This window comes from Musca vetustissima, unplaced genomic scaffold, assembly GCF_032173495.1.
Source record: "Musca vetustissima isolate MV318-11 ecotype Yass unplaced genomic scaffold, APGP_CSIRO_Mvet_v1 utg34845, whole genome shotgun sequence".
NCBI classification, from domain to species: Eukaryota; Metazoa; Arthropoda; class Insecta; order Diptera; family Muscidae; genus Musca; species Musca vetustissima.
In genome coordinates this window covers 64563-86004 of record NW_026875816.1, presented here as the reverse complement: position 1 = coordinate 86004, position 21442 = coordinate 64563, and the positions used below count along the sequence as shown (strand labels likewise).

The following is a 21442-nucleotide window of genomic DNA, read 5'->3' as shown; positions in this document are numbered from 1 at the left end:
TGAGAGTCAAAAGAAAGTGTACACGAATGATTATTATGTTCCCTGTTTCATATAAACCCTATCATGTAATATTTTATACAACAAATTATGTTTATTGAAAATGGTATTTACCCCTCTCTAATTTTCTAAAAGAAAAATTAACAAAATTTTACAAATAGAAAAATTGCATAGCGAAAACAAAAAATAGTCCATATGTGACGCGTCAAAAGAAAGTGTACAACATGTTATTCCAATACTTGAGAGATTGGACACAGTTAGATTTTACCGTTATTTTTTCTTTTTTCCTTTCTGCTTGTTTTTCTTTTATTGGTTCTAATACTGTCAATGATTTAGTAGTGAATTGGTCAGCAACAATTGAAGTTTGAAGACATTCTAAAAAATTTTCCATAATGGGTAAACAAACTTCACTCGATACACGTGAGCTTATCATAAAATTTCACAATGAGGGAAAAACACTGCGTGAAATTGGTTTAACTATCGGCAGGTGCCACAATACGGTGAAAAAAATAATTGATAAGTACAAAAAGTTCCACAAATTGGAAAATCGTCCTAAATGTGGCAGGCCAAAAAAACTGAATGAGGTTCAAATACGATCGATTGTACGAAATGTAAAGAAAAACCCTGTAGAAAGTGCCGTTAAAATATCCAAAGAAATTTCAGAATCGTCTGGAACTACTGTTAGTGCCAGTACAATACGTAGAGCACTACACGCTAACGGGATTCATGGAAGGGTTCCAAGAAGAAAACCCTTAATATCCAAAACCAACCAAAAACGTCGACTCGATTTTGCTAATAAATATAAAAATAAAGATATTTCTTTCTGGAATAATATAATATTTAGCGACGAAAGCAAATTTGAAATGTTTGGCAAAAGGAAACCTGCTAAAATTTGGAGGACCAAAAACAGTGAATTTGCGGAACAGAATTTAGTATCCACTGTAAAGCACGGCGGAGGTTCAGTGATGGTCTGGGGATGCATGGCAGCTGGTGGAGTTGGTAACTTGGTTTTCATAGAAACCACAATGAATAAAATGGAATACCTTAACATTTTAAAGGAAAATTTGAAGCCTAGTGTTGAAAAGTTGCGCTTGGATCGAGGTTGGATCTTTCAACAAGACAATGATCCAAAGCATACTTCAAAAATAGTTAAGGAATGGCTGCTTTATCACACTCCTAAGCAATTGGATCACCCTCCCCAATCTCCGGACCTCAACCCAATCGAACATTTGTGGGAACATCTCGATCGCGAAATAAGAAAGAAAGAAATTCGTAGCAAGGACTCGCTCAAATCGGCTATATTGGAGGAATGGCAAAAAATTTCACGCGAAGTAACCGAAAATTTAGTCAATTCGATGCCGAGAAGATTACAGGCTGTAATTCAAGCAAATGGGAAGCAAACAAAATACTAATATATATATTAATATATGAATTTATATATTAAGTTTGCATTGTACACTTTCTTTTGACGCGTCACATATGGACTATTTTTTGTTTTTGCTATGCAATTTTTCTATTTGTGGGATTTTGTTAACTTTTCTTTTAGAAAATAAGAGAGGGGTAAATACCATTTTCAAAAAACATAATTTGTTGTATACAATATTACTTGATATGGTTTATATAATACATGGAACATAATAAACATTCGTGTACACTTTCTTTTGACTCTCACTGTATGTTTCATTGGAATTTGCAATTTGTTTACAAACAAAATTAAGAAAAAAATATGCCTGCTGGCTTATTAATTGCCCTGGTTTCTACCAGAAAAAGTCTAATGATACTGGAACGTGTTAAAATTTTTGGATATTTTGAGAGAAGTGGGTCCTTTCATACACAAGGGTGCCATTCCCGAAAGCCTCCAGTTAGCAGGTACCTTTCTAGCTGTTGGTGGGTTTCAGATGGTAGTGGCAAATGATTTAAATATAAGTGTTGATCGCACAACAATGTGTAAAATATTGTGGAGAGTAATGAAAGTCCTGAAAGACAAAGTGTTTGCAAGCTGTGGACAGCTGCAGACCAAGATACAGCCATGATGCTTTTATTTGGCATATGTGCAGCTAGGCAGCATTAACAAAAGAGGAAATGGTACACAAAATAGTTGGCTTCTATGAGACAGTGGTTACGCTTTAGAAACATTTTTTGACGCCCTATAAACAAGTGGAGCATGGATCTTGTCAACATCGATATAATAAAGGCACACATCTGCAAGAAACATTATTAGAAGGACTATTGGAAATCTTAAAAGTAGATTTTTTATAGATTCTATTTTTATTTTGATCATATGGTGGTTGAGTTGCCAAATTGATCTCAAAAATGTTACGCACTGTTTTTGATAAAAGGAGAACTTTTTTACTTTCTTTAATTTTAATATAAAAACTAATGTGGATACTGTATTTTTTAAAAAAATATTGTAAAAACACGTTAAATATTACGTCAGTGTTCTTTTTCGACTTGTACGTGCTCAGAAAAACACGTACGATCTCATTTCGTTTTCAATCCACAAGGCTATATGTGCTCGAATTATATTCCCAATATTTTTTTGGGAATTCGGAATGGAGCACACCAAATTTGGGAAAATATTTCACATTCGAGCAAACTCGAAATGCAGCACATGGGCGATTATATCTTTTTGGTAGTTTTTATAATTTAGTGACAGAGGACAATAATCAGCCACAAAGTTTTTATATATGTTGAATAAGTACTGAGATATAGAGTTCTAAACAAAAATTGCCGAATGTGCCCCAGTCTCCCCTAACAACTTGTTTTACTAACAATGGGTTATGCACTTGAGTGCGTTATACGCATGTTTTTGCTATTAACAGGAAAATGTTTTGATTTCAACACAATTATTTTACCGTTATTTTGAGTTTTCTTTTGCTTCATTTTTTATGACTTTGTTTTGGTAAAATTTATTAAATAATTTTGAATAATAAAAGTTTTACGTTAAAAACATTAATTTTATTTTTATTACAATGTAGGAAGCTCTTTTTCTAACATTGTACAGAAGCATTTACAGTACTATAAGTAATACTTGTTTCCACGACAGTGAGGTGTATGACCTGAAATGACTCAACACAGCAAGAACTAAGTATAATTTGACTCTTGACAAATCTTGTACTATCACTTGTGAGTGTTGTATACCTTTTACTCTCTCATACTCTTTTAGCAAGAATTGCTATTAAAAATAGTTAAATAGTAAGCCTTTAATTTGAAAGGCCGTAGCCGTTGAAATCTGTCTACTCCTTTTTATTGCATCCTTGTAATAGTATGAGACTGACAGATTTCAACGGACTTTTGTTTACATTTTGTGTTTGCGCCACCATTAGGAATCTTTGTGTCAAACATTATTACTTGTATTAACTTTCGACTGGCCACACATATTGGTGATCACCAGCGCTTAAATTGTAAGCTACGCACATATAGCTGTGCTAAATAAGGTAATATAGTTTACCAACAATAAATATCGGCATTGGTCGAACCCTTTTATTAAAAACATATCGTGTTTTATTTCTATTTCTTTTTTGCTCACGAGTACGCATTTGGCTTACTAACTCTATCGGGAGGATCTTTGCACTGTACCTGCCACCACCCAAGTCCCTATAGTGCGGAATCCCTTCTGTTGTTGACAATCGGTCAAAGTCCATTCGCGGACAGTCATACGGAAATATTTGTACCAAAACAAAAAGTAATAATTCTTATATTTGGTAACTTTTTGTTTTTCTCTAAATTCGTAGAGAAAATATCGTTTACGTTCTTTAATTTGTTCTTGTAAAATTCGTTAAAGAACTTCGCTTCTTCTTCTACTGATCTTTTATTTTGCATATCACCTCCTTCAAAAATAAAATTTACACAGTCCCCGGTTGGTATATTAGTACAGAGACACGTAATATTATATTTTATGGTAAATATAATATTTGTGTCAGGGAATATTATTAAACAATTTTTGGACATTTTAAAATCCATTGCACCCTACAATCGGTCAATTGGACTATTGTATTGTGTAGGGTGCTCATTTAGCATATCGTTGATTATCTTTAATTTATTGAATTTAAAACATTTGTTTGTGTTTTATTGTTATTCTTGTTGCAAATTAAAATCTATTGATTTTTATGCCCTACAATCGGTCGTTTGGACTCTTGTATTGTTTAGGGTGTATATTTGGCATATAGTTGGATATTGATTTTGGTGATTTTAATAAATTTTTTTCACATTTTATAATATTTTTTATTATAAAAACCCTGCAATCGGTGGCTTGTTTTTTGATTTAATCATTTATACGCTGTAATTGATAGCTAGTTTGTTTGATTGTTTACTACAATTGTTAGTTTTTCGTTTTTGTCAGAAATTCAAACGTGATATTCTACTTAATATTATTCAACTTTTCTGATTTGGTCAAATTAATATCTTATAGTAGATTTTTATTGATTTTTTATTTAGATTTTACTTATAGCTAGAGAGTTTAGATTTAAAGTTGGCTATCTACTCGGCTATTTGTTGTTTAAAATCATATTTTTTCGGAAAATTCCGTTCCTTTATAATAATTTTGCCATATTTTTTGACTGTTTGAAAGTTTTTATCTTTTCGTTTCATTTGATTTGGACTTTTTGTCTTTTATTCGCCACTGTCTATTCTCGAACTTAGAATTATTTAATATTTTGGGTTAAATTTTTAAAAATGCCTTCCACTCCTATGAATTTGTTTTTCCGTGCTTCCACCTCTATTGTGAGATGCACTGCACACTTCGGTGCCTTGAAGGAAAACGAATTAGATATTTGTGATCTTGAGGTTAGGAGTGATGAAATCAAAAAACTGTGGAAATCGGTTGAGGAAAATTTTAATTATTGACTCTCCCACATAGAAAATCCCGAAGATCTTGATAGGCTATATAATAAATATCGTCAGCAAAAATGCAAAAAGGCGTAACTAACAAAAAATTGAAAATTGACTTTTTGAATGAATACTGTGAATGTCAATAAACTACATGTGTTGACAAAGTTTTACACGTCTACGGTCAAAAAAGGAGCTTCTATTAAAAAAACAAAAAGACGTAACTACAAGTGGGTTTATTTGATAAATGCAAAAATGCTTAACTAACAAAAAATTCACATTTTTTACTTAATTGTTATGACTGCCATTAAACAAAATAACTAAATTTGTTAAAAAAAATTATAGTCTATTTATTATTCGTCATATGCAATATCACCCTGCCGGGCATACCTTTTCATTTTACATGATATGTTTATAGTTTTCATTCAAAACAGTTTTTTGCTTCTGCTACACAATTCTGCTTTTGTTAGTTACGCCTTTTTTTGCATTTTAGCTAACGATATGAGGTTTCGTTTATATATGCGTTGTTCTTCGGTTATAAAAAGAATGTTATCTAAGTTAAGGAGTTTGAATAAATTGCCTCTTAAATCTTCTCATAGGAGTTCAGTAGAATCGTTAACGGAAAATCCCGACAAAATTTCTTCGGAAAACCTTTCGGTAGATGCCACCGTTAAAAACGTGAGCTCTTCGTCCCATACTTCTTGTGATGTGGGAACACAGGCATCTAGCTCCACAATATTGAATATTGAGAAAACTAGAAAAGGCCAAAGCTTTGTCGTAGATCCTCCAAAAACAGATAACCTTCATAATCATGCGATTCCTCCCTGCAGTATCGAAATTTTCAGTGGAAATAATATTGATTGGCTCACTTTCATAGCTTTATTTAGTGCGGTTTATATTAATAACTCCCGATTGACAGACATTGAACGTCTATGTCATCTGGTGAGTAAAACTAGTGGTGAGGCTCGAGAGATCGTCTCGAAATTTCCTTTGACTCATCGGAGTTTTGAACCTGCGTGGAAAGCATTGAATTCCACGTATGATAATCCACGGCTTATTGTCCATAGCCATTTAAAGTCTTCATTTGCACTTCCTGTGCTGGATCAGGAAAGTAGTTCTGGACTTATGTCGATTCAACGCGGAATTAATAGTTGTCTTTCCGCAATGGTAATTTATGACATACCAACGGAAAATTGGGATCAAACTGTGGTATTTCTATGCTTGCAAAAATTGCCCAAATTGACACACGCTTTATGGGAGCAAAATCTTAAATCCAAATCGTCTCTTTCATCTTGGAAAGAGTTAGATGCATTCTTGACAAAGAGAATTAGTACTCTTCTGTGTTTGCATAAAATGAGAAATGTTAACACTGTGTCAAACTCAAATATTAGAAAGAGTTCCGTATCTCGTAAATGTCTAGCTTCCAATCCTCGTTCGCCCCCCCTGATTCATGTTGCGTTCTTTGTGCAGAGCAACACACACTGCATTATTGCTATCGGTTTGTAAATTGTACCCCTGCCGATAGATTTAAATTGGTAAAAAAGCATCGTTTGTGTGTAAATTGTCTTCGTAGGGGACACGAAGTCAAAAATTGTAACAGTCGTACTTGCCGAAAGTGCAATCAGAGACATCATACTCTAAGATAGCTCTATTGTGAGCGCTCCGAGTCAGATGGTGACTCCCACACATTCTAATTTATCGTCTTCGGCACCAGCCTTTCGACCCCGAAGTTTGAATAATTGTTCGTCTTCATCCACTGTGATTGATCCCCCCGCATCGGACACTGCTATCCGACAAACATTTCACGCCACGCCGAGCAAAGCAGTTCTATTGGGAACAGCCATGGTCAGTATTGTTAACCATGGAGCTTGTTTTCCTGCTCGGGCGCTAATAGATCCGGCTTCTGAGTCGTCCCTCATTTCTGAACGACTTCAGAAGAAATTGAACCTACCGGTCAAATGCACAATTTCGACAATTCGCGGAGTAAATTGTACTGTGGCTACTACATGTCGAAAAATCGGCCGGCCTTGATAGTAGATTCCATATCGGGAAATCTTCCATCCTCTTCGGTTACTTCGGACCTTAAATTGGATTTGTCAAATATAGTTTTGGCATATCCTCAATTCTTTGAATCTCGTCCAGTAGATATTTTGATAGGAGCACATATCGGGGGGTCCCTAATGGCCCTTTCGTTCCGCGGGGTCCCTAATGGCTCTATCGTTTCGCGGGGTCCCTAATGGCCCTTTCGTACCACAGGTCCTTTCTGGCCTCACACAACCGCATAAGGGATGATAACACTCAACGCTGCTAAAGACGCATAGCTAATAAAGGATATCTCCATACACATGCGCGCAGCGGGTGAGTAAATAGAGATCACCACATTGTGGTTTTATGAGTGTGTGAGCTGACAACGAAGAATTGATAGCAGCCCACACACAAAGATGTTGGTGTGCCCATTTGGGTAATGTAAACAAATGAACACACTTATCTATAAAGACCCTTGTGGCAAAAAAAAAAAAAAAAAAAAAGAAATTAAAGACCCCAGTGGCAAATTTAAAGACCGCAGAGGCAAATTAAGAAAAAAAGACCCTTTGTTCAACAAAAATAAAAAAAATAATATTATTAGAAAAGACCCTTTGGGCAATATAAAAAAACAATAATATTATTAGAAAAGACCCTTTGGGCAATATTAAAAAAAAAACAATAATATTATTAGAAAAGACCCTTTGGGCAACAGTAAAAAAAATAATAAAGACCTTTTGGGCAAGAAACAAAGAGTAACGCAGGAAAAAGGATGGCGTCCAGACTGAATCTATATAAGACACAGAACCAAATCCTTAGAGAAATAATAGGGATTTGTGATAAGGTGCAAGTAGGCTTTGTGAGAAGGGCAGCTGTGGAGGAAACATTGCGTTCCCTGGAAAAAAATACAGGAAGCTAGAGCGAACCACCAGAAGTTAATCGCACATGGTGTAAACAACGATTCCTATTTCCAAGATAAGGTGTGGGAACAAATACAGGCTCAATACGAGAGAGCTAAGAAGGCAGTAGAAGGTGTAATGGCAGAGACAGAAACTGTCCTAAAAATGCAGGAACAGGAAAGACAACAAGAGAGCGCACAAATGACGGAAGATCTCAAACTGGAAGAGTTGGAGCCCGAACAGCCTGGGAGCTTATCGGGCCATCAATTTAAGATCGTCCTAAAACAAATGCAAGCAATGCAGGAACAAATGCAAGCAATGCAAGAATGTCAGGATCAAGTAAAGAGCAATCGAATCAATTACCGTCAACATCCGAGAGGAAGGAAAATGAAACAGAGACGAATTTACGAGACAAAGCTAAACCACTGGAACAAGCAGAAAACCCAGAGCAACCAGAAACCAACAGATATCGGTTAACCTTATCCCAATACAGAAGGAAGATTAATAAGCTCAATGAAGCAGTTGAGGGCGAATTGATGGCAGTTAACAAATACGCGCTGGAGTACATGAAGTCATCACTGGAGAAACAATTTGATGAAATTCAAAAACTAAATTTAGAGCTCTCAATGGTACATGGCAGCGAAGATGCAGAAATGGATTTGGAAGAAATCGAAGAAAAATATGAAGCAAGGATGTACGAAATTATAATGAGAATGGGCGAATTAAAAGAAGAAACGATGCCAGTAGAATTGAAACCAATTCAGATGCCATGCTTTAAAGAAATGATTGATGGGAACTCCAAGCTATCGGAGTTACAAAAGCTATATTACCTCAAAACGAATCTAAGAGGAGAAGCGTTTCGTATAGTACAACATCTGCAAATAACGGAAGCAAATTATAAAGCTGCCTGGGAATTGTTGGAGAATAGATATGGCTGGTCTCCAAGGTGAAGAGTCTCTAGTCGATAGAATAATGTAATAATGTGGCTCTGCTATAATAGTAGTTAACAGTGACTTCGACTGTACTGTTAGAAGTAGCCAACCTGAGGGGGTGTGTGTGTCCGTTGAATGGGCGGGAGGGAAGATGTTGCTGGCTAGCATCTACTGCCAATTCAGCTCAACTTTGGAGCCATATTTAAGGTGGATACGGTACTACTCCTTGAGAATAGTTGTCCGCTAATCCTAGGGCTAGGCGCGAACGCGACCTCCTCGCTGTGGTTCTCCAAGATGACCAGGTCAACATCTGGTCATCGGAATCGCATCCGAGGAGAAGCGCTTAGTGAATGGGTGTTAGCGAGGGGCGTCGAGATATTAAATGAGCCCTCGGATCTGTATACCTTTGATGGTCCCTCCGGGGTGAGTGACATAGACGTGACGGCTGCAAATGGGGCAGCAATGACAGCTTACCAGTTTAGTTGGAGTGTTTGCGAAGACTGGGGTGTGAGTGACCATAACCTCATTGAGATTTTGGCCACTCCTAGGGGACGTACGCAGGGAACTGAGCGTTTCAGGGGTTGGAAGGAAAGAGATGTGAACTGGGACCATTATGCGAACTGTGTCAGGGAGTTGGCTTTGTCACTAGTGGACTTTAGGGCACGGACCATAGATGACCAGGTCAGCTTGTTGAACGAGATACTGTCCACAACTTCTATACGATCCAAACCCGGAGGCTCCCTCATTTCTTCAACAACCGGAGGAAATGATGAAGTCTCCGAATCCGGAAAGAATGTTCCCAACAAAAGCCCTACGCTCTCCCCCACCCCGAGGTGGTTGTCGCAGAGCTGCTACGCAACCCCTGTAGGTCAACCTGTCTCTTAGACCCACCATGCCGGCACACACGGTATACTATACCCCATGGATCATCTCCATTGTCCCGTACGAATCTCCTCCAATTGTCTTCTTTACTCCTAGACAGCTCGTCTTTGTACGTACTAAGAGCAGCAAGGAACTCGGATTTACGCTGCGCTAAATCTTCCCCATTGACACGCCTGGCTCTTTGGAAGCGCCGCCTAAGACGCCTGACATGCCGCCGCATAGTAGTTAGCTCGCGGGTCCACCATTTGACCTTACTCGGCTTGGCCTGACGGCGTCTACCGAGAAGTACGTCATTGACGCTGCTCATCCACTCGTTCAACAAGTTGACCTGGTCATCTATGGTCCGTGCCCTAAAGTCCGGACTTTAGGGTGGATGAGCAGCGTCAATGACGTACTTCTCGGTAGACGCCGTCAGGCCAAGCCGAGTAAGGTCAAATGGTGGACCCGCGAGCTAACTACTATGCGGCGGCATGTCAGGCGTCTTAGGCGGCGCTTCCAAAGAGCCAGGCGTGTCAATGCGGAAGATTTAGCGCAGCGTAAATCCGAGTTCCTTGCTGCTCTTAGTACGTACAAAGACGAGCTGTCTAGGAGTAAAGTATCTGCGGGGTTAGAAGTAGAAAATCGCCAGGTATTGATGGTATGACTGGAAGGATGGGGAAAGCCATTTGGAAGGTTATGCCGGAGTATATCGAGTCCGTTTTCTCCAGCTGCATTCGTCATGGGTACTTCCCGCGTACTTGGAAGTGTGCTCGAGTTGTGGTCTTACTTAAGTCGCCTGATCGGGTTAGGAGTGATCCTCGCTCGTATCGGGGCATAAGTCTTCTTCCAGTGCTTGGAAAAGTGCTGGAGAGGATTATGGTGGCACGGCTTAAGGATTGCTACAGCGAAGGTACGTCCTTGTATCAGTTCGGTTTTACCGAGGGTAGAGGTACTGTGGACGCGTGGCGGCATGTGCAGGATAGCTTGAGCGGGTCAAATTCCAAATATGTCCTTGGCATATTTGTGGATTTTAAAGGCGCATTTGACTTCCTTTTATGGGATAGCGTGCTCACAAGGTTGTCAGAGGTCGGGTGTAGGGAGATTGCTCTTTGGGCAAGTTATTTCCGGGATAGGAAGGCTTGTGTCGTGGGAGCCAGTGCTTCGGTCTGGAGGAATGTGCAGCGGGGTTGCCCGCCGGGTTCCATTTGTGGTCCATGTATATGGAACCTCATGATGGATCCTCTGTTGCGGGAGTTGGCTGCTGCCTTCAAGGTTTTCGCATATGCGGATGACTTGCTCATCATGATTGAAGGGGATAGTCGTCTTGAACTGGAAAATCGTGGTGAGCAGGCTATGCGGATTGTGCAGGCTTGGAGTGACCGAGTTGGAGTGGAGGTGGCTACTGAGAAGACGGTGCTGATGCTGCTGAAAGGCAGGTTGGCACGCAGTCGTCCTCCCTGCATTCGAGCCTGTGAACGCGGCATAAGGTATTCGTGTACTGTTAAATATCTCGGAGTAACGGTGTCGGAGCGTTTGAATTTTCTTCCACACTTTGATCGGTTGAAAGAGAAGCTGACAACGGTCGTTGGGACCATCAGGCGTGTTTTGCGGACTGATTGGGGCTTGAGTAGGCGCTCTGTACGTATCATATATGGTGGGCTTTTTGTTGCCTGTGCAACTTATGGTGCGCCTATATGGTACAGAGCAGCCTCTTCTGTCTTCGGGCAGAGGAAGCTCCTTTCGTGTCAGCGGGTCGTCATGTTAGCGTGCTTGCCAGTGTGTCGCACTGTTTCAACAGAGGCGTTGCAAGTGCTGCTTGGCGCCGCGCCGCTTGATCTTGAAGTGAGATGTAGGGCTATCATGTATAAGCTTAAGCGTGGATTGCAGTTGGATGAGGATGATTGGCTCAGGCCTTCTGATTTGGTGGATGGGGAGAGTAGGCGGTACAGCGCTATCCTTCGGGACTGTGTTGTTGATAGGTGGAGGACTAGGTGGACGAACAGTGACAAAGGGAGGGTGACGTACGAATTTATTCGTGACGCAACGTTCGTAGTGGACCGGCCAGACTTTCGCTTCGGCTTAAGTACTGGTTTCTTACTGACGGGGCATGGCTCTCTTAATGCTTTTCTGCATAAAAGAGGCCTTGCCCAGACGGGTTTATGTGGGTGCGTGATGACCGAGGACTGGAAGCATATACTGACGGAATGCTGTTACTATGATGACATTAGAGATTTAGCAAGTATGGGTATATCGAATGGAGGGGCGGGGTGGGATTTCAGTAGGGCACTTGAAGACGATAGGACCTTTAGTTGTTTAAGTACTTTTGCTCGTGAAGCATTTAGGAGAAGGACAGTACTTAGTGGAGGTGGTCCTCGTACATAGCCCCCTTGCAGTTGGGTGGTTTGGTTGCACCGGGTAGTGGTGGGTAGGTGCACCGGGTGGCGGTGCTGGTCTTGGTGCGGTTATCGGCGGTTATCGGCGGCTGTTGGCAGTTGTAGGTGTGTATGGTCTGCCTGCGGTGTATGTGCATCGTGTGTGGTTCGTGGTGTCCACATTGTGTGCTTCACTCGTCCTGTGGATGTGGTGTAGGCTGTCCGTGAGGGCAGTTTTGTTCATTGTTTGTGTTGTGATGTCCGATGCCGCGGTCCGTGGGGCCCTTGGTGCAGTCCGTGAGGACAGCATGTTAATTGTTTGTGTTCTGTGTATTTGTCACTGTTTGTGGCCAGGTTTTTCCTTGCCACCTGCGGTTATCGTCGTTGCATATTGTTGTTTTGGGACAGTTGGTGTGGCCCCCTGGGGAGCATCGCGGGGGTTGTGGTTTCGCCCCTCACCAAGGGGGAGAGTGTGCCTTCTGCATGCTCTCCGATTGGTACAGTACTTCGGTGCTGGAGCGCTGGTGGGCGCTTTTCCGCCTGTGGCTCAGCCACTGTGAGGTAGGCCTATTGGCAGGAACTCACATTAAACTCTTCAAGATACTGTCCCTATCTGCTTCGGTCTCGAGCCTGAGCGAAGGTTTTCCGTACCGCGGGTGTCAGGTGCCGCTGGATCGGTAGATCCAGCCTGACAGTTGGTGTGGCCCCCTGGGGAGCATCACGGGGGTCGTGGTTTCGCCCCTCACCAAGGGGGAGAGTGTGCCTTCTGCATGCTCTCCAATTGGTACAGTACTACGGTGCTGGAGCGCTGGTGGGCGCTTTTCCGCCTGTGGCTCAGCCACTGTGAGGTAGGCCTATTGGCAGGAACTCACATAAAACTCTTCTTCAAAAATGGAAGAGACATGAAATGTTATAATGGAAGCACATGTCAAAAATGTGGAGGAAACCACAACACATTAATGCATAGAGAGAAAAAGGGCAACACGAAAGTAATGAACACCAATGCAGCAGCCAATGTTCTACTGGCAACGGCACAAGTACGAGTAAAATCATTGCAAGGAGAATTTGTGACAGTAAGAGCACTAATAGATCAAGGGTCACAAATAACTTCAATATCAGAGGATGTGGCTGAACTGTTGCAATTACCAAAGAAGAAAACCGAAATCATGTTACAAGGCCTAGGTGAGACGGTAGTTGGTGTGGCAAAAGCAAAAGTGGCGATAGAAATTCGGCCAAGATTTGTAAATGACATAAAAATTGTAGCCGAAGCCCTAGTTCTGCCGAAATTACCATCAGCTTATCCTGATAACAGCTTCCAGTACAACATTCAACGATGGAGGAACGTAAATCTGGCCGATCCAAATTTCAACAATTCAGAAAGAATCGATCTGGTAATTGGGGCTGACATATTCCCACAAATATTGGAAAAAGGAGTTCGGCATGAGGCAACGATCGTGGGGCAGAACACGAAGTTGGGCTGGATTCTTTCGGGAGCTATACCAATGAAGCCTGATACTACTAGCAAAGATGCGTATATAATCCCGCCGGCAGATCCTATCATAGGAGTAGAGCCTCACGACTCACCACAAAGTGATGCTGCTCAACAACAAAGACAGCCGCCGCCTCTAAAGAAAGTTATTGCTACCAAGGTTACCGGTACCGTTAAATGGTTCAATGTCAAACGCGGCTATGGTTTTATTATTCGGGACGACACTAAAGAAGATGTGTTTGTCCATCAGAGTGCTATCATCAAAAATAATCCCAAAAAAGCCGTACGCTCCGTTGGCGATGGCGAAATTGTCGAATTCGACGTTGTCATCGGCGAAAAGGGCAGTGAGGCTGCAAATGTAACCGGCCTCTTCGGCGAACCTGTACGTGGTAGCCAATTTGCTGCCGATAAACAGCGCACAGTGGGTTAGAGTACCATGTTTTCTTGGATCAAATCAGGGAAGCTATGTTAGAATAATTTTTCTTTATTTTTCAGTTAATACCATTAAAATAAGTTTAAAAAAATGTTTTCTAAGTATATTTGAGTATAATTTTATTAAGTAGTGCCAAATATCAGTGTAGGTATATAGTGGAAGGGGTACAATATGATAACTTAAACATTGATTTTTATACATCTTAAAGTTAATCATCCACATCGTCATCATCCGCAGCCAGGGATGGTCCGTATGACGAATTTTCAGGTTTTCGACTGTCAAAAGGTATAAACGTCGAAAACGTCATATACCTGTATAAAATGTAGTAAACGTCATTTATTTCAATATTATCACCATATACAGTAATTTTCAAGAACATATATTATTTTTACTGTATATCTGGCTATTCTATACTAGAAATGATAAAAATTCTGAATTTAAAAAAAAAAAATTGGATATTCGATATGAATTTGAGGAAAGCATACGTTATTTCCAAATCGATAAATGTAAATAGCTATTTTATAAAAAACATAATGGTTTTGAGTGGGTTTCCGACGTTTCTGACGTATGTATTATACGTTGGAAATGTATGTCATTTACGTCACAGGCCATCTCTGTCCGCAGCATCACCAACTTCTGATAATTGTTCAATATGTAAAAGGGCATTTGACACAATTTCGGGTCCGTGAATAAAAAACTTGTGCAAAGTGGTAGGCATATTATACCAAGGATACATTTCAACAAAAAGTCGTCCTGTATTGTGTGCATATATTTGAAATTTTTCAGTATTAATCTCATGGCCACTGGATACAGCTATAACCGACACGTGCATTTTTATTAAATTAACATATATTTTTGTTATTTCGGCAGATTTTTTTAGGGTTTTGTCATTCATTGTTTGAGCGCTCAAATTCATCATAAGCTTCGACGATTATAAAAAACAACGTTCGAACTTGTACCTATAAAAAAATGCTAATAAAGAACCATTTTACCCGACTACTTGAAACTGCACAACACAATCAGTATTTGTCAAAACAATCAATATAATAAAAATAAACAAAAGCAAAATATTATTGTAACAAAGAATATTATTAAAAGAAACAAAAATAACAACAATAAAATAATTAGAAAAAATAACATGAAAAACAAGAAAACACAACACTCAACAACAGCACCAGCCACGAGATCAATGTGACTTTTAGCTAATTTGACTGCTGCAACACTTGTATTAAACAATGCATAGCTTCTAAAAGGCACAAAAGGGCAGCGTATAATTTTGCAATATAACACAGATTTATGTCCTCTTTAATATAAACCAAAAATTATGACACGAATGTGGACGAATAATAACTATTTATCCATTTAAAATATAAATATATTATTTTTTTTGGCATTTTCAATATAAATACCTAAATTTTAATCACTTCCAAACACAATTTCATACTCAAATGTTAACGAAGTATTTGCAAAATAACCTAAACTTTATGGTTGCGTAGAAAAATGTTTAACTTTTACAATACTTTTTAAAATAAATAAAATTTTCAACGGGAACGTTTTCACTTTTTTCAGCCTTTTTTGGCACAAAAATTTCTATGAAGTTTGACTTTGAAGTTTCACTACAAAAACACCAGACCACTTTTGACATTTATTTCAACGACAAGTGATGTAGAATTTTATATACTTTAACCGTGTGCAAAAATTTTTACCGATACTTAAAATTTAATTTTTTAATTAATCCAAGGAAACAGGGTATTCTAACCCACTGTGCAGCGTCGCAATCGCAATACACCATGGCGATGGGCAAGGCCAAGGTGGACAAATAGGTCCCCGACGCAACAATCGTTCACGTCGTCCAAATAACAGAAAACCCAACAACGGCGGAGGACAAAACAATCTACAACATAACGTTAACCAATCTAGACAATACCACCATCGCAAGCAGCACATAAAACATATGGCTACATTATTTCAACACTTTGTAACAACAACAAACGGTGACCGGAAAACAGCAAAACATATAAAAATCGATCGAAGGATATTAATTTCAAAAACATATCAATTCAAAATCTACCACAAAACTGCTATATCTATACCGCAATCAAGAAAGAAAATTGCAAAAAACAAATGACAACAACTAAGAAACCAAATTGTGAGTCCAACGGAAAAGGAGAGCATAAAACCACTAGGAAATGTACTGGTCAATCATCATAGGTAGTTCTTAAGGAATAATTTTAAATAATAAAATCAGAATAGAATTGACAGTCAAGAACAACAGTCTAATATCTTTCTCCCGCAACAACTTGTATTAACTTTCGACTGGCCACTCATATTGGTGATAGTTTACCAACAATAAATATCGGCATTTTATTAAAAAACATATCGTGTTTTATTTCTATTTCTTTTTTGCTCACGAGTACGCATTGGGCGTACTAACTCTATCGGGAGGATCTTTGCTCTGTACCTTCCACCACCCAAGTCCCTATAGTGCGGACTTAACACATACTCTAGCGGTAATGGTAACAATCCTTAATCTAGGGGTTCGTGCCTTATACCGTTGTCCTGCTAATAATCCACAAAAGAAGCATATTTTCTTCGTATAGTGTCGTTCAATGTGTTTTTGTATTTGAAATGAGTTCTTGGATACGTGATGTGAAATGTTGAATGAAGACCATATCAGGAAAATCAGCTTCACACCACACCTCCGTGCTTAACTGCATTTCTGGTAAACAATACACGCTTATGGGAAAGTCTCCACTGAACAAAAAAGAAAACTTTTTTTTATTTTATTGCTCCATAAGATATTTTGGTTCAATAACCGCGAACCAGTTGACATATGCGGTCAAAATTTGCCTCACATGATTTTAATGTCAAAGCAAATATTTCTATGGAAAATGAGGTCCCTGGGTCCAAGTTTTGATATAGCCCCCAAGTAACAGTACTTAACAATTTAATGTATTTTTTGTCTATTAGGCACATTTTACGATCAAATTGGCTATAATTTGGCACAGAGAGTTCTCTTTGGGTACTAAATATCCATGCAAAAATGTAGGTAAAATTGGCTGTAATTTGGAAATTTGGTACCCAAATTACAGCCAATTTGATAGTAAAATGTGCCTAATAGACAAAAAATAACTTAAATCGAAATGTAGGGTTATATGAGGGCTATAGCAAAACTTGGACCCAGAGATCCCGTTTCCCATAGCAGTAGTTGTATTGATATAAAACCCATATGAGCCAAATTTTGGCCGCCTATAATAAAGTATTGTAAAACTATCAATTTAAAATCGATTTGATAACAGAAAACCGGAAATAGGGTGTACAATATTTATTATCGATTCAATATAGTATATACCCAAATATATACCCACAAGTGCGCATTTACCAAATTTACCGGGTATTTACTCACTGCCCATCTTTAGGACAAACAATGTATGGAACATATATATTGCAGTACACAATGCATCGAACTTAAACACGTCCATTGAACCAAAACAATGATTTTTAATGTTATATAAAATAACACGTTGTAATGATTTTTATCCAGTTTAAAACTACATAAAATTAGATGAAAATGTTGTATAAGGATACACCACATTATTAAAAAATAGTAATTATTAATAAATAATAATCACAATATACGAAATTATACCTTACATGTAATTACCTGAGTTTTTACACACTTGTTCCTTACCATTTTGCTGGGATTTTCTTGAAAGTTCCTCTCGGTCTGGATTACTGGATATTAAACCAAAGAAATCAAATACCATGAACCATTTGTCAATTGATATTATCAAATTTAAGCAGTTGAAGTCAATATAACTTGCAACAATTTCGATCTTCTCATTGTGGGGTGAATTACTTGTAACTGACTTGTATATTACCAAATTTTCTGTAGATATTTTTCGATCGCTTATTTCTATATCATCGATTTTTTTAATAGCTTTCATGTCGCTTTCCTGTGCTGTCGTCGATGGATTTATCACATTGTTTAGATTTGAAGGTATGGATCCATATACTTTACACACATATAAATTGTTATTCTTTGAAAGGTCAGAACAAGAACTTGACTTCTTACTTCGAAACACATGCTGCAATTCATTCATATCATTAGATGAGTTGATCATTTTTCTATATTTGGACGTTAGAGGACATTTCAAATCTTCCATGATGACGGACCGAAGCTGTATTTCAAGTTCTTTCTGCTTTCCAGCAATTCTCATATTTTTGAAACTAAATTCTTGAAACGTAAGGTGTATCAATGACATTTTATGCTCATTTCGTAAATCTAATTTAAGAATAGGCACAGAAAATTGTACGCTTATCACTTGAAAGTTGGATACTGTATTAGCATCGTTTTGTTTTTCACTATTCTCAATGAATTTTTCCTCTACATTTGGTCTCTGAGCCTCTCTAGCAAGAACAATATTTGTAGCGTAACTTAATGACTCAATCAGCTGCTCGTATTGATACTTTGAAAATGAAACGTGCAAGTTTTGGGTTACACTCCCATCTACCTGTAATAAAGGAAATTAAGTTTTTTAATAGTAGAAAGCGTAATAAACATTTTATGTTAGATAAATAGGGATTACATATTATTTTTTATTCAATTTTATTATTATTTTTTTAGGAAAAGTGTTTTATTGAGTTTTTGCGCCAACAATTGATTACAACAAACAATTGTTGCGGAACAAAGTTATGTCAAAAATATTTTACAAGAACAAACGAACAAACAAATGTTCTAGCAATTTATGCTACTGAACAAATGCTGTACTTACATTTCGTAGGATGGTATTTTCATTTCAATTTTGAAATTTTCAAAAGTAAATTTATGAAAATGGGTGAATATTCCAGTTTTGCAACAGACTGACAAATTTAATATACACTCTACTTTGTGGTGGAATTGGCGCTGAACAGAAAAACATAAAACAAAAATGCATATACGGGTATGAACATAAAAGTAAAGGATGTTTGTAAAATACTAATTTTGACGTACATGAAAATGCCATATTTGCAAAAAAGCTGTTGGTAACACTTAAGGCAATTAAAAATCAATTAATAATTTGGACCTTTAATAATAACAAACAATTTCAATATTACTGCTGTTCATAAAAATGTGAACTTAAAACACTTCACATTTATGCATTCCATAAATTATGTTTAAGTTGTTTTATGAAAAGTGTCTGATAATAAAGTATGAATAGAAGTCCATACACAAAAATATTGGTGCGCTCATGGGGTGACATAAACAAATTAACACACTATCAATAGGAACAAAAGAACCCCGATGTGCACTGTGAGAATTGATAGGTATTATGATGTATATTATGCAAAGTTAAAATAGTTTGTGTAGTTCTTTACACTTTATGGCCCAATGTTGCCCACATGCAACAAAATGTTTTAGAGCTTATATTTTATATGGAGCTAGTAGATATATATTCTTTGGACTTAATATGTCAAGGCCTATGGACTACATATAACAAAAGAAAAATATAAAAAATCGATTTGTTGGTAAAGTTATGAGCTTTTCAATATGCTCAATGTATACAGTCCAAATTATTTAAATCGTTTCGTATTCAAATTGTACGACTTCTGCCATCAGAATTATTTTTGATTTTTGAAAAACATAATATAGAGAATAATTTAAAAATATTTTTCCGTTGATATTGCATTAGGTTTTCTTGATATTTTTCAGAAAGAATGTACTGTTTCTCCCGAACGCAAGGATGTAGCTATGATGCAATAATAAGTTGATGTATCAAAACAAAAACATTTGTTTTTGTCTCGACCTCCTGTCAAATTTTTTCATATAATATTTCACATGGTTGGAAACATTGCACATCGAATTCAAGTAGAAATTACGCACTTTGACAGTTAATCAAGTCATCAGCTGCGCTAAATGGACTACCTATTTATTGTGGCATTTATGTAGCGATGCCAAATTTTCCAAAGCAGATTTTTGTTGTAGCGGTGGATAATTAATCCACACGCCTACAATTGCTTCCATGGTATACACATGTTTCTGCGCAACCCTTTTGGAAGTGTGTTGCTCTTTTCCTGGCTTTCCTTTTCATTGCAATACTTAGATCATCAAGCTCGACTCGAAAGAGTTATAAATAATAACTTAAAATTACTTTCAAATGATCATTGCCCTTACAAGGCAAAATTCAAATAACAAAAATTAATTTCAGCTGAGCACGGCTAGGGCTCGAACCTAGGTCCTCGGAGCAAAACAAAAATTTTTTTACTTAACGTTCTGAGCCATCAACACACTTCCAAAACGGTTGCGCAAAAACATGTGTATACCATGGAAGCAATTGTAGGCGTGTGGATTAATTATCCATCGCTACAACAAAAATCTGCTTTGAAAAGGACTGTTCCTAGAATGAAGACAAATATCGAACTTAGACAAATTTGAATTTAATTCGCATATGCAAGTTTCGCATTAGGGCGGAAAAAATACAAGTTATCAACGTACGACCTTTGTAAAGCCACATAGCCCAATATGCCTGATGAGCCGCTTAACCAATGGCGAAACGCGTCGCATAGTTTTGGGTACGTAGGTTCTTCTCCTGACTTTCCTTTTCATTGCAAAACAAGCTCGACTCGAAACAGTTAAAAATAATCACTTAAAATTGCTTTCAAATGATCACTGCCCTTACAAGGCAAAATAATATATATATACAGTGGTGGTCACGCAATTAAAACATTTATTGTGGTAAACATTTTTTGATCAGCCCTCGATTTATTTGAAGTATTTTTGAAAATTTTGTAATTCAGAACACTTCGATATACTGCACTTAAGAGATTTGGTGTGACAATAGAAAATTATTGCATGCAATTTTTCCATAAATAACGGTTTTTATGAAAATACATCGACTTTGAAGTGGCCATATAATTAAAACATTGTGTATTTTTTTTACTTTACTGCATTTTTTTGAACATATTTTTAAACAATCACTTAAATTTAGGTAAGTTATGCAAATTAGGCATCGATAAAATCATTTACAAAAAACAAATTTTGAAAAAATTTGTAAAATTTACCAGAGGAACGATTCAATTTCGATAGTCTTTATTGAAGAAGGCCGGAATATTTTTGCAGTATGTGAGAAAATATCGATTGATATTGAAATTTATTATATCAAATCGATTGTTCGAGTAGTACAGAACATATTTGATCAAAAAATATATCAGAAATTTTTTTTTCTGGCACACAGCAGTATTTTTGATGCTCAACACAAGACTTTAAATATTTGTCAAATTGTAAATTTTTTTCTTCTTTTAGGCTAAAATAGATTAAATGGACACAGCAGTATTTTTGATGCTCAACACAAGACTTTAAATATTTGTCAAATTGTAAATTTTTTTCTTCTTTTAGGCTAAAATAGATTAAATGGACATTATACTATTCAAAAAAATATTATTATGGAAAAATATTGTCATGTTCAATAGATTTTAAGGGTCAAGAGTTAACCATCAAACATGCTGCTGTGTACCAGAAACGTTTTCTCGTCAACATAGGTGTTGATCTCTGTTCGTTCTGTTGTGACTGATATATTTTTTGATAAAATATATTCTGTACTACTCGAACAATCGATTTGATACAATAAATG

The 21442-nt window shown here is 37.6% G+C and overlaps 1 protein-coding gene across 1 annotated transcript in view; it reads right to left on the bottom strand.

Moving 5' to 3' along the window:
• LOC133338323 (intermembrane lipid transfer protein Vps13D-like) overlaps positions 1–21442 on the bottom strand; it is a gene marked incomplete at its 3' end in the record, with an annotated part of 175942 nt that overhangs the window by 95009 nt on the left and 59491 nt on the right. Inside the window, exon 2 of the mRNA XM_061546499.1 lies at positions 17497–18346. Coding sequence (XP_061402483.1) covers positions 17497–18346 — 850 coding nt within the window. The remainder of the gene's footprint in view (positions 1–17496; positions 18347–21442) is intronic.